This window comes from Macrobrachium nipponense, chromosome 5 (assembly GCF_015104395.2).
Source record: "Macrobrachium nipponense isolate FS-2020 chromosome 5, ASM1510439v2, whole genome shotgun sequence".
NCBI lineage: Eukaryota > Metazoa > Arthropoda > Malacostraca > Decapoda > Palaemonidae > Macrobrachium > Macrobrachium nipponense.
The window spans coordinates 106951502-106971743 of record NC_061107.1 but is presented as its reverse complement, the minus strand read 5'-3'; the positions used below and the strand labels follow the sequence as shown (position 1 = coordinate 106971743).

Sequence of the window (20242 nt, the reverse complement as noted above, 5' to 3'; positions counted from 1 at the left end):
GTCGTCAAAAATATTCATTAAAAAAATAAGGCATTTTAAAGGTATCTTTACGGCACAAATTTCAGTTAACAGCGCCGCTAGCGCCGTTGTCTAACGAGTTCATACATATGTAGAAATGCCGTTCAGACCATAAAGGTTATGCAAATTATATTAACAAATTTTATGGACAGTTATTACGTAGGTATTAGGGTAAAATATATGCCTCTGACGCTGTTCTATGCCGAAAATATCGAGTTACATAAGTGCAAATTTAGCTATGGATGTGTCGATTCATAAATGTTCATGCTTTTGTTTAAAATGTGTATGAAAATGTATTATGTGAAAGGCATTTTTATTTCTGTACAGAAATATGATACAAAGGCAGCTTTTGAAACTGCCCTTCACGTTATCAAATACGATGTTTTTTCATGTTCTTTCTTGTAAGCCGCCGCCTGCCGCTCTTCCGAAAATATCGATTTAAAAAAAGTGCAAATTAGCAATCGATGTGTCGATTTTATAAATGTTTATGCTTTTATGTTTAAAATGTGTATGAAAATGTAATACGAATAGGGTATTTTTATTTCTGTGCAGAAATATGATAAAAAGGCAGCTTTTGAAACTCCCCTTCAAGTTATCGACTACGATGTGTCGATTCATAAATGTTCATGCTTTTGTTTAAAATGTGTATGAAAATGTATTACGTGAAAGGCATTTTTATTTCTGTACAGAAATATGATACAAAGGCAGCTTTTGAAATTGCCCTTCACGTTATCAAATACGATGTTTTTTCATGTTCTTTCTTGTAAGCCGCCGCCTGCCGCTCTTCCGAAAATATCGATTTAAAAAAAGTGCAAATTAGCGATCGATGTGTCGATTTTATAAATGTTTATGCTTTTATGTTTAAAATGTGTATGAAAATGTACTACGAATAGGGTATTTTTATTTCTGTGCAGAAATATGATAAAAAGAAACTCCCCTTCAAGTTATCGACTACGATGTTTTTTTCAAGTTCATTCTTGTATGCCGCTGTCTGCCGCTCTTCCGAAAATATAGTTAAAAAAAAAAGAAAAAATGCAAATTTAGCGATCGATGTGTCGATTTTTTAAATGATTATGCTTTTATGTTTAAAATGTGTATGAAAATATATTGCGTAAAGGTATTTTCATTTTTGTACAGAAAATAAGATACAAATTAAGGCAGCCTTTGTAACTACGCTCCACGTTGTAAGGGGATGGTTTTTCATGTTCGTTCTTGTCCGCCAGTTCCGAAAAATGCATTGTGTTATTAATTATGCATCTTTTCCATAAATCCTTTAAAAAGTTATACATTATTTCACTGTATCCAAGAATATTGTATGTATTCTCATATTATTGTATTTTAAAATACTACGGCAAACTTAAGCCCGTATTCCGCGGACCGGCCAATGTTGTGGTTTGAAATCAGGTGATGAATACGAGTGTTTCACCATAACGCAATTCTGAGCGAATGCTCTTGCTTCTAGTTAGCATAAACGAATATCTATATACTTGACTTATATGAGACAAAGTTATTTTTCCATATACAGCGTGTTTTTAGGTGGAAATATTTATTGAATATGTCTCGTTGTGAATGTGAACTACTATTTTTTTCGTTAATAGATTACGTTGGCGGCATGTTTATTGCGTAAAAAATTATGTGATTCCGTTCGCAATACGTAATCCTTTATATCATCGTAATACGAACTTTACGTTATTTATCTTATATCGGCGTGAAACCAACAGTAAAATGTGTTCTTTCATGCACAGTAGTTTTGATTAAAATGATTTTATCCCAATTTTATCTACAGTTGTGTGTGATGGCAGACGTTTACTGCAGTTTTATCCTAGTTGCCGATGTACGATAATAGTCATTAGCAGCTTGAACAGTTTTCTCAGCTTCAGTTATAACTAGGTTTAAATTTAACGGTATATTTCCCGATTGATCTTTAATCTATATTGATCTCTGATCTATAGCGAATAAAGTTATTACATTAAGATATCTCAGTTCTATTCTATACATAACGCCATTTATAACAAATACGGTAATGTTGCACTGTAGTACGATGATCGAAATACAAGCCAAACAGATGTTATCCAGTTCGGTTGTACTTAGAAAAAAAAAAAAAAAAAAAAAGTAGTTTCTCGTTCGGTTGTTCATGGCTGTACACGTTCACGCAACGAGTATAACGTTAACACCATACTTTCATCATTCTCTTTTGCTGTTATTGAACTTATGTAACTCGAAGATAGATAAAGTTAGACCATTGTAAATTGATCTCTCATAAAATCGAACTATCGTAAGACTAATGATCGTAACCTGACCACTACAGCTACCTGTACACTGTATAAACTTTATTATGTCTTTACATACTTTAGACACCCACATGTACTGTACAGTAAATTCTATAGTACTATACTGCATAAATATAATTTTACTTATTGCGCCGTTGTGGGATTACAGCGTCTTTGACTGGTCTAGAGTTTCGAAAGAAGGTGTGCGGCGGCCGTAGGCTTTAAAATCGCTCAGCGTCGAAAATCGCTTGGCGTCGGTGGCCAGGAACGGAACCCCTGCCGCTAACCGAGGGCCGCCTGTATTGGCTGATAGGTACCTATCAGGCTATTGAACCTAGGCTATTATTATTACATATGTATTATATGCCTATGGCTGAAGCTTATAAGGGATAAGTGTTGGAGATGACAATTATTTTACCATACTGTGTCAGTTTGACCCATGAATAAAGAACAATAATTAGTTCTGCTTCTTTAGTAAAACAGGAATAAATTTATGGCAGAAAGAAAGGCGCATAATGACAAATTGGTCAACTATATTACTCAAGTGTATACAAACTACAGTAGACAGAATTAAAATTATTTCTACAAGTAGTACACATTGTTTTTTGTAAATGCTGCGAAGATAATTTACCAGTCATTAAAGACTGATAAGAAAATAACATAATGTAGTTGCCATATCTACAAAACTTTATGGCTTAACCGTAGAAGAAATATACCAGCAAAATTAAATATTTTTATTTCTGCATACAGTACAAATTATATATAGTAAATGGTGCATAAATCATTTGACAGTCTTGACGGACATCCAAGAAAACATGTTTTAAAGAGTAAAGGGTTTTCCATAAGATTGTATGGGTTTGCGCTATTGTTACATCAGAACAATCGCTTAGCAATGGCGCCAGGTAGCACACGGCACAGACTGCTTTAGCCACTATGTGGTGTCCAATCTCTATTCTCTCTATCTATATAATGAATCCTGCTGTTGAATATGCCTAGGCCTGTTTACAGAGCTATTCAGTTCATTTTTTCTTTCAGAGATTGAGTTATTGTATTGGTGGTGGACACTATGAAACAGGGTAGTGAGACATGGGTCAGTGCACAGATTCCTGGGATAAGTGGGTGATGGGTAGCCAAAATCATGCTTACTATACTGCATAAAATTTAAGTGACCTTGGTATTAAAATTTTCAAAAGAAATTTGTACCTTAGACTTGAGTAGATTTGACAGATGTGTACTTATATCAGTAACAAATTCTGAGCATGTTGTCATTAAATATTTATGTAAATTTACTGAGATTGGAGATGCAGTAACTTTTTTGGATTATACAGGTTTTTTCTAATATTTCTTTGCACTTTTCATTGCAACATTACAATTATAAGTTGCATTACTATCATAATAGATAATAACTAAAACCAACAGTAACCCCTGGTTATATTTATGAGCAATTGTATAAAAAAACTTCTGGTGGGGGGGGGGGGGGGGGGGGGGGGGGGGGGGGGGAGAGACACACACACACACACTACATGCCCCCCTGAAGTCAAGTACATTACTAACGCAGGAGACGTCTAGAATCAACAAGCTAAGCCAGTCTAAAAGTTGCCATTAGAAAATTTTATGGGTCCTTGAAGAAATGGAGCCTCTTACCCACCCAATTTCTCCAAATAGATATATGCAATACGTATTTTAACTCGCCAGGAGGTAATCCATCCACCACTCAAAACCTGTTGTTCTTACTCATATGAGGGTATCTGTCCATTAAGGGTTAATAAGATATAGCATCCTTGCAGAACACACCAGTGCTTGGAATGATATTTCACTAAATAAAAGTTTATGTACATCCACGCTTCCTTTACAGAAAATTCCTTCAAGTGTTGGTAATTTGCGGAAGTTGAGAGTTTTGGATCTCGAAGAAAACCGTTTAGAAGGATTACCACCTGAGATTGGGTTTTTGAAGGACTTACAAAAACTAGTTGTTCAGTCAAATCAGTTGTCAGCTTTGCCTCGAGCCCTTGGGTAAGTGTATGTGTTTAGTATAAAGTTACAAGTTAATTTATCATCATTTATAGTTGAAAACTAAATTTTTTCTTTTTAATTTCAGGTTGGTTATTGAAAAAGTTACTATTTGTTATGTTACCAGTCAGTACTACTATTAGAAATAATGCTTCCCTCCCTATAGAGGACATTTACTTGTAATTTGTTCATTAGTTGCAATGCATGGACTTTTGCTGAAAGTGTTAAAATAAGAAATGAAAGAAATTGCAAGGTTTTCAGATGCTTTGAAACCTCTGAATATGACAAGGTCAAGAGGAGTATGTAATACCTTGCAGATTAAAGGTTAGGCTTCCCAGGCTAACACTTTCTTTTATTGGCAACCATGAGATAAGTACAGCGATTACTTAGGAGTCCAAGATTTTAGGAAGTAATTTTATAGTAGAAAACCTTTACTTTTCTTGAATGTTGAAATTTGAATTAACCCTTAAACGCATATTGGATGTATTTTACGTCGACGCTAAAAAGTTTTTTTAAATATTTGCGGAAAAATAGTTATAGGCCTACATACCGAAAAATTTTGAATCACATCTTGATGGATGCTGGGAGTTCACGGATCAAGCTTTTGTTTTGTTTACAAACATTACCCAGGCGTCCATGTGCGAATTTCATTCGTCTTGCACTTAAAAAGCATCAGCGACACATCTCAGAAATTATTTTGTCACGTTGTCGTAATTTTTGCACCATTTTATATTAGCCGTTACATAGAGTTTTATTTTTGAAAATGTGTCCAATTTCATGTAGAATACAACAAAAAACAACCCATGGTTGTAGCTTTTATCGGTTTTGAAATATTTTCATATAAATCACGATAAGTGCCAAAATTTCAACCTTCGGTCAACTTTGACTCGAACAAAATGGTCGAAAAACGCAATTGTAAGCTAAAACTCTTACATTCTAGTAATATTAAATCATTTACCTTCATTTTGCAATTAATTGAAAGTCTCTAGCACAATATTTTGATTTATGGTTAATTTTTGAAAAAAAAATCTGCCGAAAAAATCAGAAATTCTTGTCGTGTTTGTCGTAATGTTTGCACTGTTTTATATTAGCTGTTACATAAAGTTTTATATATGAAAATGTGTGCAATTTCATGTAGAATACAACCAAAAGCAACCTATGGTTGTAGCTTTTATCAGTTTTGAAATATTTTCATATAAATAATAAGTGCCAAAATTTCAACCTTCAGTCAACTTTGACTCGACCAAAATGGTAAAAAAATGCAATTGTAAGCTATAATTCTTACATTCTAGTAATATTCAATGATTTACCTTCATTTTGCAACAAATTGGAATTCTCTAGCACAATATTTTGATTTATGGTTAATTTTTGAAAAAACTTTTTCTTTACATCCTCTTGGTAACTCTGCCGAAAAAATCAGAAATTCTTTCGTCAGATTGTCGTAATGTTTGCACCGTTTTATATTAGCCGTTACATAAAGTTTTATATATGAAAATGTGTGCAATTTCATGTAGAATATAACAAAAAAATAACTCATGGTTGTAGCTATTATCAGTTTTGAAATATTTTCATATAAACGATAAATAGAAAAAATTTGACCTTCAGTTAACTTTTAACTCGACCAAAACGGCCAAAAACTGCATTTGTAAGCTACAACACTCACAGCCTAGTAATATTCAATCAATTACCTTCATTTTGCAACAAACGGGAAGTCTTTAGCACAATACTTCAATTTTTGGTGAATTTAAAAAAAAAAAATTTTTTTACGTCTGCACGTTAATGAATTCATGCATCATATTGTGATAATATTTTCTCTGTGTTGTTTTGATTGTTTTACAATTTGTTATATACCAAAATCATCGCAATTTAGTGTATAATACAGCGAAAAAAATTAACTCATTAGCTTCAACCGTTTTGCTCACAGCACGATTTGTATAAAATTATATTTGAAATTTTATTTTTGCCCTGTCATATATTCCAATATTTATGTATGATAATGATTTTTTTTCATTTCTGATGGTTGCTTACTAAACTTCAGGCAATGACAAAAAAAGGAGCCCAAAATGAACTCTTAATCTTGAAAACTAAGCGTGCTGCGATTAAAAAAAAAAAATTCTGCTTCGGTGCTCACTCCTGAACACCGCCAGCATGTGGGAGACACTTTTGGAAATACCGGCTTGGCGTTTAAGGGTTAAGATACCGATTTGAATCTAGTTTTCTATTGATGGATTAATGTTATTTCTGTTAAAGATAGCGGACTCTTACTTGCTGTTAAAGTTAGCTATATTTTTGTGCTGCTAGGTAAGTTGGTATACAAATTGATTTTAAATTTGTCTTTTTGTATAAGTAACTTACCAAGTAATTTTCTACTTTATTGGCAGCTTTATATTTAAAATTCATGGTAGTGCTCCCTTGTCTTTTGGTGTAGGCAAGTTCCCTGCCTACATCCAGGGAAGAATAGGTACAACGTAGCTAATGAGCTCGGTTCGTTTCTGTCATTCAACGACTTTGGTTGTTTAGACACCTTTCTTACTGTTAGGCAGGATAGTTCACCGGATGGTTTTGCTGAAGGATTTGGTGAAGTATTCTGTTATTTGGTAGCCTCATTGCTATAATTGTTCTTTACCTTAGTGAAGCTTACAGATATGTCTGACGCTAGTGTGGCCCCAGTAGCCGGCATTGCAGCAAAGGCTGTAATACCAGATTGACTTCTTCTAAATATGACCTTCATTAAATTTGTAATACATGGCGAGGGCAAATTTGTTCACCTGACTTGAGATTATTAACCCTTAAACGCCGAATGGACGTATTAAACGTCGAGTCAAAATCTCCCCCGATTTCCAAATGGACGTACCATACGTCGGCTCAAAAAAGTTTTTTTAAAAATTCGCGGAAAACTACTTATAGGCCTACCAGCCGAAAACTTTTGAATCACGCGCTTTGGGGGATGCTGGGAGTTCACGGATCAAGGCGTTGTTTTGTTTACAATCATTATGCAGGCGCGCAAGCGCGAATTTCTTTCTTATCACACTAAATAGTATCAGTGACACATCTCAAAAATTATTTCGTCACTTTGACATAATTTTTGCACTATTTTAAATTATCCGTTACATGAAGTATTATATATGAAAATGCGCGCAATTTCATTTAGAATACAACAAAAAAATACTCATGATTGTAACTTTTATCAGTTTTGAAATATTTCCATATAAATAACGATAAGTGCCAAAATTTCAACCTTTGGTCAACTTTGACTCTACCGAAATGGTCGAAAAACGCAATTGTAAGCTAAAACGCTTATATTGTAGGAATATTCAACTATTTACCTTAATTTTGCAACAAATTGGAAGTCTCTAGCACAATATTTCGATTTATGGTGAATTTATGAAAAAACTTTTTCCTTACGTCCGCGCGGTAACTCTTCCGAAAAAAATCATACATGCGATTGTGGTAATATTTGCACCATTTTAAAATTAGCTGTTACATAAAGTTTTATATATGAAAATGTGCGCAATTTCATGCACAATACAACTAAAAACAACCCATGGTTGTAGCTTTTATCAGTTTTGAAATATTTTCATATAAAAAATGATAAGTGACAAATTTTCAACCTTCGGTCAATTTTGACTCTACCGAAATGGTCGAAAAACGCAGTTGTAAGCTAAAACTCTTATATTTTAGTAATATTCAATCATTTACCTTCATTTTGTAACAAATTGGAAGTCTCTAGCACAATATTTCGATTTATGGTGAAATTATGAAAAAAATAACATTTTCCTTACGTCCGTGCGGTAACACTTCCGAAAAAATCATACGTGCGATTGTGGTAAAGTTTGCACCATTTTAAATTAGCCGTTACATAAAGTTTTATATATGAAAATGTGCGCAATTTCATGTAGAATACAACAAAAAATAATTGAAGGTTGTAGCTTTTCTTATTTTTGAAATATTTGCATATAAATCACGATAAATAGAAAAAAAACCACGTTCGGTCAACTTTGACTCTACCGAAATGGTTGAAAAACGCAATTGTAAGCTAAAACTCTTATATTTTAGTAATATTCAATCATTTACCTTCATTTGCAATAAATTGGAAGTCTCTAGCACAATATTTCGATATATGGTGAATTTATGAAAAAAACTTTCCTTCCTTCCGCGCGCGGATTCTCCGCCATAAATCTCCAATTGCGTACATCGAATTCTCGGAAAATTTGCTCCGTTTCATATTAGGCATTTCATAGAGTTTTATATATGAAAATGTGCGCAATTTCATGTAAAATAAAAGGAAAAATATTTGAAGGTTGTAGCTTTTCTCATTTTCGAAATATTTGCATATAAATCACGATAAATAGAAAAAAAACCATGTTTGGTCAACTTTGACTCTACCGAAATGGTCGAAAAACGCAATTGTAAGCTAAAACTCTTACAGTATCGTAATATTCAATCATTTGTATTCATTTTGAAACAAATTGGAAGTCTCTAGGACAATATTTAGATTTATGGTGAATTTTTGAAAAAAATATTTGTTTACGTCCGCGCGTTACGAATTCGTACATCATTTTGTGAAAATATTTTAAGGTGTTGCTTTTATTGTTTTACAATGTATTATATATCAAAATGATTGCAATTTAGTGTACAATACAACGAGAAAAAAAGAAACTCGTTAGCTTTTACCGTTTTTTGCACAGCGTGATTTTAATACAATTATGTATGAATTTTTTTTTTTTGCTACCATATATCGCATTATTTACATATGATAATGATATTATTTTTCATTTCTGATGATTGCATACTAAACTTCAGGCAATGACAAAATAAAGGAGCCAAAAATGAACTCTTAATCTTCAAAACTAAGCGCGCTGTGATTTTTTGAAAAAATAATTTTTTCCGCTTCCGCGCTCACTCAAAACCGGCTCCGGCATTCGGGGGAGTTTTTTTATTTTCACCGCTTCGGCGTTTAAGGGTTAAGTGTAAAGACTGGGATGACTGTAAATTCCAGGATCGGGTCTTTCAATTTCAGGCACCGTGCTTCTGCTTGAGCATACTACCCAATTCTTCACACAAGTTCTTGCTCCTCTTTCGCAATGGCTTCACCTGATGGGTGTCCAGATATGCTTGTACCTAGACAACTGGCTTCTTTGGTCTCCATCCAAGAAGTGTAAAGTGTATGGAGGACTTGATGAAAACTCTTTGACTGGCACAAGATTTAGGTCTTGTAATAACTCGAGAGAAGTCACAGTTAGCCCCAATTCAATACTTAGTCTATTTTGGGGATGAAGATAGACTTAAGTTTTTAGGGTTTTTCCATCAGACAAGAAAGTTCAGGCTAGCATCCAGAAGGTTCAACATTTCATCAGTTGTCAGTTTTGCTTGGCCAATGACTGGATGAACCTCTTGGGAACCATCTCCTCCATCGAGAAGTTTGTTCCATTGGAAAAGCTTCATATGAGGCCATTACAGTACTTCCTATAAGAAAATTGGAACAGGAAGGCACTCCCAATTTCGGTTTTCTTCCAGATCACGCTGGAGATAAAACAAGATCTTCTATGGTGGTTAGAGGAAGGAAGGTTTCTAGTGGGCAAATTGCTCCTTCAATTGAACCCAAGCCAAGCATTGTTTTCCGATGCATTGGATCTGGGTTGGGGAGCGATTTTGGGAGATTTAGAAGTCATGGGGACTTTATCTCAAGAGGAGAGTGATCTTCACATTAAGGGGGCCGGCCGGAACCCTTATATATGTGGGTATAGGGCGAAAAATGCCAAGTCGTGAAAAAATTCATGGAGCTTCATATGTCAATTGAGAATACGTATACGAAATATTTTGTCAAAATTCCTCTTAATTTCGTAGTTACAGGGTAGTTAGTAAACATAACTCAATAAACCTAAAACATTCATCCGTACAAGAAAATGCAATATTTCTTCTGTTATCGTAAATTTTGATCATTATTGTCAAAGAAATTGTGAGAAATGGCATCTGTAGAGATTCCGTGGGTCGCAGAGGGGAGTATCGAAGTTGAACCATTATTCAGTACTATCACAGACTTCAAGTAGACTACACGTTCGAGTTTCACCTCTGACATTCGCTTGCTTTTACATATGTGTATCTATGTTTCGGCAATAATTTCATCATGCCAATGAGGGAAAGACAAGGAAAACATCTCGCTAACATAAAGACGAAGAAAATTCGCTCTAATATGTTTGCAGAATAACATGATATATGCAATATTAACGTAGTTATTGAAGAGAGAGAGGGAGGGTTGTGTAGTAAGTAAAGGCCCCTGTCTTGCCTGAAGCACACGTCACACTGTCCCCCAGGCTACAATCTTTGAGCAAAGGGATCTTAATTAATGATAAATAATATAGTTTTGGTTTATTAATACCCAAAAAGGGATATGAAATTCATAATAATCATGATTTATTAACATTGTCTTTGTAAATAGAGAGTACAACTTCGAATTTCACCTCTTGACATTCTCTTGCATTTACGTTTATTTTTGTTTCGGCAAGAATTTCATCATGCCAAAACGGAAAATACTAGGAAAACATCTAGCTAACATACATAAAAAGAAAATTCGCTGTAATATGCCGAGTTATTGGAGGAGAGAGAGAGAGTTACTTAGGAAGGAGTGCCCTGTCTTGCCTGTCGCAGTGCCCCCGTCTTGCCTGACGCAGTGCCCCAAGCTACGATATATGAGCAAAGGGATCATCATTTATGATTAAATTATGATAAATAAAATAGTTTTGGTTTATTAATACCTAAAAAAGAAATACACATTCATAATAATTATTATTTATTAACATTGTCGTTATAAAAATACGAAGAAAAACTTTGAACGCCCGTATCTCAAAACTATAGTTATTGACCTTCAAAATCTATCTTCTCACTTAGTTTTAAAGCTATAACATTGGAATTTGGTATATAACTCAGAAAGACAATATAGAATAATCAAATGAAGCCCTTTTTTCCAATTTTTGTTAGGCTTTTTTTTTTTTTTTTTTTTTAATATAAATTTTGTTTTCCTAATTTGTAGGGTTTAATTTTTTACCATAATGAAAAATTCATATCTAGCAAAAAGATGACGTTTAGAAAAAAAAACTCATTTGATTGGAGGTCTACATCAGGTCTATATATAGTAGTAATCCCAGGTCTTAATATTAAATATCAAGGGAGGAGATAGAATTTTGACAAATGGTTATTTTCAGGATAAATCGCCCTGGCATCACAAAATCGAAGGTCAGAGGCGAAAATCATATGTGGTTTGGAGATGTCCCAAGTCACCTTATTAAGTGGTATGAATATCAAAGTCCTGTCCTTAAAGAATGCCATTAGCCGGCCGGCCCCCTTATGTCAAGGAGCTGAAGGCAATTCATCAAGCGTTTCAACACTTGCTTTAGTGACAGGCAATTCAGTGGTTTTGGTTCACTCGGACATGTCCCCACTGGCCTACATGTGTAATCAGGGAGGGATTTTCTTTTTCTCTTTGCAAAACAGCCAGAAATCTTCTCCTTTGGGCCCAGAAGAACCAGACCCAAATTCTCACTCTTTTCGTTTGGTGCAAGTTTAACGTTATAGCGGATGAGTTGAGCCATCACAAACTGGTTATACCCACAGAATGGTCACTAAATCCTGTGGAAACAGTTGGGAAGGCCTTTGGTAGACCTGTTTGCAATGTCAAGAAATCATCGACTGTCCCTGTACTGCTCTCCTACCCCTGGACTGATGAGCCTGGGCAACAGATGCAATGCATCAGCCTTTCCTCCCATTCAATCTAGACTTTCCCCCTTTCAATCTAGTCCTGGAGTTCGTAAACAAATATCAGTTGCATTGCAGCACGTCGATGATCATGTTCACTCCTTTCTGGTCTCGGAAGGAACAGTTCCTGGACCTCGTACCATTTCTTTTGGACTTCCCAAAGCTCCTTCCACAATGGATGGAAAAATCTGCTCAGACGACCCCACTTCAAAAGGTTTCGTCAGAGGTTATCCACTCTAGCTCTGACAGGCTTCAGACTGTCAGGAATCATGTCAGAGTAAAAGAATTTTCAAGAAAAGTTGCGAGAGCTATTGCTCAGTGTAGATGCGACTCTTCTACTGGGACAGAACAAAAAAAGGCAAGGAGATTTTTGTAACTTGTGGTGTTCTGTTAAGAATGCAATAGGTCTTTGTTGAAGAAGCCATCTCTTTCTTCTTGAGACACTCTATCGTAGAAGCTCACTCTAAGATTCAGGAGGAAACCTTGACTTTGCTGAAGATAAAAAGCACACAGTATTCAAGCTCTAGCCATGTCCCTGGCTTTTCAGTGAAATCTCTCTCTTGATTCTAGTATTCAGTCAACTTCTAAAAATGGTGAAACAGTATTTGAGGACCATAGTACATTTGGTCCATTTTCCACAGCTGGCATTACAGTTCAGGTAATAGTTTTTGGTTAGAAGTAATGGTATTGTCAAGCCCAGGGCAAGGGCATTGGTCTTTACTTTGCTTTTATCTGTGGTTTCAGGGATTGATGGATAAGGGGCCTCACAGTATTTGCCTTTTATCCGAACAAACCTGAAATCTTTCATGATCTTACTTCTAACAAACCTTGTAATTGCCCTGTTGCTGAAGGGTAAAGTACAATACTAAGTGGTTGGGTGATACCCCCTCCCATTCATTTGCCTGTTGCAAGTCGACTAGTACTTTGTTACCAAGCTCTGTGGCTGGACCAACTTTTGCAGGTGTATCCATACGAAAAAACGTAAGGTTTATATCTATGAAAAATGTGTTATCTTAAAAACTTGCATTATTTGGTATTTTAACAGATTTTGTTGTGGGTAGGTGACATATATATATATATTATCTTTACTTATAGCTTTGGGGTGGGTTCTTGGTCACATATATACATGTTCAAGATTTCACACCATACAGTTTGAAGGAATTTTGCAGGAAAAGTGTTCAGATCACTTCCATGGGCTATAAATGACTTCTGGCAACTCTTGCATGACAACTACAGTAGCTTAGTAGAGGATGGAGGGAGATCAGTTTGACATTAAATGTCATAGGGGAATGTATTGCAGCTCCCCATCCCAGGACGTCATGTTAATATTTTGCAATAAATATACTAGGAATTTGTTATTGGTTTTAATTCTTTTCTGTTAAGATATATTGTGTAAGCTGGAATTTTAATTTTACAAAAGTAAATAAAAAAATCATTAGAAAAAATATAAATTGGTTGACTTTGCATATTTTTATGACACTCTTGGAAAAGAGGCCCTGCACAGAGTTGGAAATATTCACTTTCAACGTCCCCTGGAATGTATGGAAAATGTTTTAAATTTATTTTATTTTACTTACCATGTGTATATCTTCTTGCCATATCTTCTTTCCATAGGTTTTTATTTTTTTTAATGGGCCATCCTTAACCCTCAAGAGCTGGGCTGAAAAAAACATTTTGCAGTACCCTAGACTGGGGTTAACTTTGAGGTTGGCCAATTTAAGAAAAAAAAAACACATCAATGGAAAGAGGAAGATATGCAAATGCACATGGTGTAAGAAAAAAAATTTAAAATTATCCCTACCTTTCATGAGAAGTTATATGTGTTTTTTTAATAAATAACTTTATTTTACTTTGTAAAATTTTAATTACTGCTGACACAATATCATACAGATAAGAACTAAAATAAGTAAGAAATTCTGAGTAGTAAGTATATTTGTTGTCAAATATCTAATGTTTATTTACCGAGATCAAAAGTTTTTAGAATTTTCTGTTTTTTTCTAATTTCTTTACAAAATAAAAATTATTGCTGACATAATATCATAAAAGATGAGAATTAAAACCAACAGCAACAGTAACCCTGGGTATATTTATGAGCAAATAAATAAAGACGTCATGGGAAGAAGACAAACACAAAATGCCTGCTTCATTGATCTGAGCCAGTCTAAAAGTTGCCATGAGTGAAATTGTGTGTTATAAAAGTAATGGAACCTTATTACCGCCAGATTCCCCCAAATCAATGAGGCGTAATATTGATGCTCACTGCGAGTGAATCCATCCACCACCAAAACCCTGTTAATGCTATTCATTCACATGAGGGTATCTGTCAGTTGGGAGTTCAATTGAGCCAGTTTAGGGGTGTGCTTAATATAGATTTAGTCTGGACTGTGAGCTTTAATAGTTATTTAGAAAGTCCTGGAATTTGAGAATTTAGAATTGAAAAGAGGTTTTTACAAGAAGCAAATCTATTTTCTATCTACAAGTAACCATTTTATTTTTTCCAGCCATTTGATAAACTTGACACACCTGAGTGTTGGTGAAAACAACTTGAGTTATCTTCCAGAAGAAATTGGTACTTTAGAGTCTCTGGAGACTTTATATATCAACGACAATCCACTTCTGCACAACCTGCCCTTTGAATTGGCACTGTGCACAAAGTTGCAGATTATGAGCATCGAGAATTGTCCACTGTCACAGATTCCTCCAGAAATTGTCGCCGGAGGTCCATCTCTAGTTATTCAGGTAACATACATTACGTTTTATTCCTGGTTCATTGTAGTACTGTTATTTTTCATAATCTAAGTTATGTTAGCAATTTTCAGTTTTTGTGTTGACTTTAACAGAGAGAGAATACTTGATATTTTGAGTATTATTTGAAAGAAAAGTAAATGAAAAAAATTCTTAATGTATTGATTGAACAAATCTTAATTTATTGATAGCTTGAATGACATTCTATTCATTTGTAACTTCTACCTCTTCAAGTGCTCTTTTTGCCAAGACTTAAATTTTGAATGGAATTGTGTATTCGTTGGTTGGTTGGGTGACTGCTATTTTTGAAGTTGGTGCAGTTGTGATGTAAGAGAGGAGTGATATTTTATATTGGAGTAAATCGTTTTGAGTTTTCCTGAGTTTCAAATTTGTGAATATTTCCAAAATCACCCTGAGCACTTAAATAGCCAGCACCATAATTGTGAACTCTAAATGCCCATGGAAAAATTACTTGAGTATTAGTAAATGGATTAGACAAAAGAATTATATAAAATATATAAAATTGCATACCCTCTTTATCAGATTGAAATAATTTCCCCCGTATCTGACAGCTCCATCTCTTGTGTGAAAGGAATAAAATACTTTTCATTTTATATAATAATGATTTAAGTAAAAAGTAACCAAATAAAATGAATGGGAAGCACAATTTTTTGCTGCTTACAAACTTGCTGTCTTGTTTATATGTTATTCATAATACTAGCCTTTGTATACTAGATACTTTAAGTTGAAGTTTTCCCTAAGATATAGTGAATTATACAGATATGCTTAGAAGGTTAGCATATGTAAGTGTAATTGTCATGTGCAGTAAGTAGAAACAAACTAAAACACACACACACATCCACACACGTACTGTAACATCTAGGGATATTAATTTTAAATATAATATTGCCTTCGTTTCTTGAAAGTTAAATGGTTTTACAATGTCCTCTTACAAGGTCCTTCAATCTAAATGCTCGAACTATTTTTACTTAACACAATGAAGTACGTACTGTAGTAAATTTTCCTTACCCTAATAAAAACACAGCTAAGTACAATCTGTTTTTCCTTAATTTTTTTTCAGTACTTGTTTCTCCTCCCCCCCAAAAAAATGCAAAAAGAAAACTTTAAAGTTTCTGTCAATGCAGTCCAACTAGAAAACAGACAGCCTCAATAACACATAGTCATTACCTAGAAAACATTATAGTATTTGTAAATAATCACCATTACCCAACATTTCAATTATAGTAAATATGGATAAATCATCAGTTATGAAGATATTTTTATTAGGGGAGGATGAGGCGTTGACTGGAAGTAGCGTCATGACAGTTATGTAAATATCTGTTGAAAAAGATTTTCACACTTTACTTAAAGCTTCAGCATTCCCTGGAATAGCTCCCTGCTTATTCTGTCACAGCTCTACACTATTGCAGAGAAGTGATTCCAAGTAAACAAGCTGAATAACTCGGACAAGTTCCCATCTAAGCATTAAAAATAAATCCCATCTAAGCATTTAAAAAAAAAAAAAATCTTCAGCCACTTTCTGAAAGGAAAAGGTTTCATTATGATTAGAAGGTGGAGTTGTACAATGGCACCAACAAAAATGCATTAAAAAAAAAATAAAAATGAAAAAATAAACTTTTGCTTCATATGTATAAGTGAATCATTGTACAGGTACACAATCCTTTATCCAAAATCTTTGGGACCAGTTGCATTTTGGTTTTTGGGATTTTTCTTATTCCGGAACTGTTGGGTCAGGAGCATAATCAGACATCACTGCTGCAAGTTTCACAGCCATACAACAATACAGACCAAGCAAAACATTTCACAAACCTCCTCCGTAGATTCATAGATGTTTTCGAGTTGGTGACTAATTTCTTGATCTTAACCAAATGCATCTTTTGCCATGGATATTTTCTACTTGATCTCTTGTTCCCATTTTCCATCAATTGTGACAATGCATCCTAAATAATTGAAACTATCGCTGTAACTGTTTCAGCATTAATTGTTATATCTATTCTAAGGGGGATTTCCTCCTTGGTGATAACCATAACTTTTGTTTTCTTAATTTTTATTGGCAGACTTCTTTCTCTGCTTAATTGGTGTAAAGTACTGATTAAAGCTTGAAGAGTATCATGGGAGTCTGCAATAAGCCAAATAGATTGATAAAATTGTCATTAGTAACATTTAATTGTTTTCACGCAACAGCCATAAACAACTGAATGAAAACAGTTGTTTTGCTACAAACAGCCAAACCAAATTGGATAACAACAACTTTTTGTTTGCATTTCAGCGCCATCGTACGATAGTAAATAATTACTGTAGTTTATATAACAAATGATGTTAAGTAGAATAGAACTGATATATTTTTACATTATAAATACCTTTATTCACCAAGGAGAAAATATCGACAAGGAAATATAATACTGCTAAATTTAAGCTGCAGTTGCAGCTGAAACTGAGAAAACAATGTTCACATTGCTAATGACTATAAATTATTGTGTATCAGCAACATGGATGAAACTCGACCACAAATAATAGTGGATTAAAAGTCTTTTGAAGGAAAAAAAAAAAAAAAAAAAAAAAAAAAAGCTCCAGCCACCATAAACGAAAAAAATTACTAAATCTAGTTGAGAAGAAGACATATTTAAGTCATATTTTGACTTAAGAACACCTCTTGTAACGAAAAATAACCTTGTCCCATACAAATAGAGTTTTTGACCACTTTGTTTTTATTTTATAATACAATAGTAATATGAGACTACATACAATATTATTGGATACAAGGAAATAAAGCATAACTTTTTAAAAGTCAAGGAAAAGGTGCATATTCATTTTTTGTATTTTATGAAGGTCTTTTGGAACTTAGGCTAAGCCAGTGATAACCAGACAATGGCACCATCTATTAACAAAAGAATAACTAAATCTAGTTCAGAAGAAGATTAATATTGAAGTCATATTTCCACTTAAGAACACTTCATATAACAAAAAATAACCTTGTCCCATACAAATAAGTTTATAGAGATTTATTTACACTAACTAGAAGCAAGAAAATCGCTCTGAATCGAGTTTAATAAGGCGAAGTAAAACTTCCCTCCGGCCTCATCTTATTTGTCCAAACCAAAACATTGACCACTTTGTTTCTATTTTATAATACGTTGGTAATATTAGACTACATGCAGTATTATTTGATACAGCGAAGTAAAGCATAAGTTTGTAAAAGAGCCAAAGAAAAGATGCATACGTATTGTTGTTTGTATTTTATGAGGGTCTCTTGGCACTTAGACTAAGGAGCCGATAACCAGGCAATGGTCCCATAAACTCTACAGAGGTGAAACCTCAGTTATGAATATATTGGACAAGTGCCATATAACCAAAATGCTGGTAACCAATCCCAATGGTAACTGGCGGCTACCTGTATCATTATTTAGGTTAACATACTGTTAACTTGCATGTGAGATAATTTAGATCATTAACAATAAAATAGTGGGACAATTAAGACCATATACGTATTCACTTACATTATTTTCAACAAAAACATTCTGTAAAACTCAAAAATATACAATCACAATAATTGTAATTCAATGTGTGAATTTTAATGATAAGTAAGACAATAAAATACACTTAATCATATCTATCTTGGAGGGGTTGGTCTTTATTGTCATTAATGTTGTAATCAATGTGCAGTTATACATTTGAGGACAGTTCGGGAACAGGATTCGCAAGTGGATGAAGCATCACACTGACACACTGTGTGGGATGTTTCATAACACTATATTAAAGTTGAAATTGTTCAATTCTTGTTTTCAAGAAATAATTGTATGAAGCAAATAGGGTATTTCTGCCATTGGCAGTCAAATAATGACAATATAGCAGTGTTCAAACTTAGTGTGGTACATACAATTTGTGATCAAAATATGTCTATAAATAGAACAGAAATAGAGGGCTGTCATAGGCTAACAGATCTCCATGGGTTGTTTTCCCAAGTTTGGTGTTGTGCTTGTTTGCTGTTTTTGCGTTATGTCATCTACAGTAAGCAGAGAGGAAATTAAGCTGTAAAGGAACGAGTTGTGTAAACCAAATGTTTCGGCTCTGCATGATGGCCACGTGTGTTTTAACCTAGTTGCTGAGGCATGAGTGTGGCTTCTCGTTGTGAAGAACATGATGAGTCAGCTATTAGAGGAGGAATAACTTTTTTTGCAGTATTGGAAGATGTGAGAGGCCTATAGATTATGCACACAACTCGTTAGTACTGGCCATTAGCCAACTTGGTCTTTTCCTGTTTTTTTTTTTCATGTTGCTTCACCACCACCTCCATTCCCTGACAGGTTAATGCTTTCTGCTATGGCTTCTTATGTCTGTAAGTGATTAAGGAGAAAAATCATAGGTAAATGAGAAATATTATTTTATTGGTTAGCTAAGTTAAGTATATCTTAGTTTTACCAGACCACCAAGCTGATTAACAGCTCTCCTAGGGCTGGGAAACAATGGGTTACCTATCAATGGGACCTACAGCTTATTGTGGGATCCGAACCACATTACATCGAGAAATGAATTTCTATCACCAGAAATGAATTCCTCTGGTTCCGCGTTGGCCAGGCCAAGAATCAAACTTCGGACCACCGGATTGGTAGCTGAGCGCGAAGTCCACTCGGCCAATGGGGAATTTTTTTTTTTTTTTTTCTCCATTGGTTAGAAATTTGACTATATATATTACGCTGAAGATCACGGTCCCCACTAAATTGTGATTGACCATTTTGGTTTCTCCCGTAAGAGAGGGGTCGGAGCTTGGGTCTCTAGCCTGCCCTCTGGACTGTCCTGCGTATATTGGTCTTCTTTGAGGACAAGAAGCAGTGATATGTCTTGGGGCTAAGGGGCATGTGTCATCTAGATGTTATCTATAGTGCGTTTACTTTTCTAAGATCGCTCTGGTGGGGCCAGGTAGAAAAGGCAGAGTTGTCATATCTACGGGTATGTCGGTCCCATTAAATGCTTTCCTCAGATATAATCCTTCTTAGGAGGATTCGCTTTTGACCTTAGGAGTTGAGGGAAAGGGTTTGCTTCTTCCCTGTTAACTTTTATTTTAAATTTTATTTACATTCCCGATTCTATTTAGCTATTCCTTCTTTCTCTCTCTATAATTATAGATGTGTTGAATGGCCTGTTGGCTCAAGTGTTTGGACTTGAGACATAATTTCATAAGTCAACAGATCTGTTAAGCCATTAGAAAAGACAACCACTCATTCCTTCTTTGCATAACATTTTTATTAAAATCATCCAAGTCAGTCACAGGACTCACTTTCTGTTTTCTTTTTTGAAATACTAGAGATTCCACTATATTTCCTGTTTCTCTTGCTTCCTTGTTAAGTCTATGAATAGTCAATTCTGACACTTTTGGGCTTCACCTTGCAATCCCCACTGGCGTTCGAAAAAAGTGCGAGCGTAAGCCT

General features: G+C 34.5%; 1 protein-coding gene across 1 annotated transcript in view; it reads left to right on the top strand.

Annotated features, from left to right (window-relative positions):
• Window positions 1-20242, top strand: part of LOC135215885 (leucine-rich repeat protein soc-2 homolog) — a 90027-nt gene that overhangs the window by 64393 nt on the left and 5392 nt on the right. Inside the window, exons 8-9 of the mRNA XM_064250839.1 lie at window positions 4144-4301; window positions 14552-14789. Coding sequence (XP_064106909.1) covers window positions 4144-4301; window positions 14552-14789 — 396 coding nt within the window. The remainder of the gene's footprint in view (window positions 1-4143; window positions 4302-14551; window positions 14790-20242) is intronic.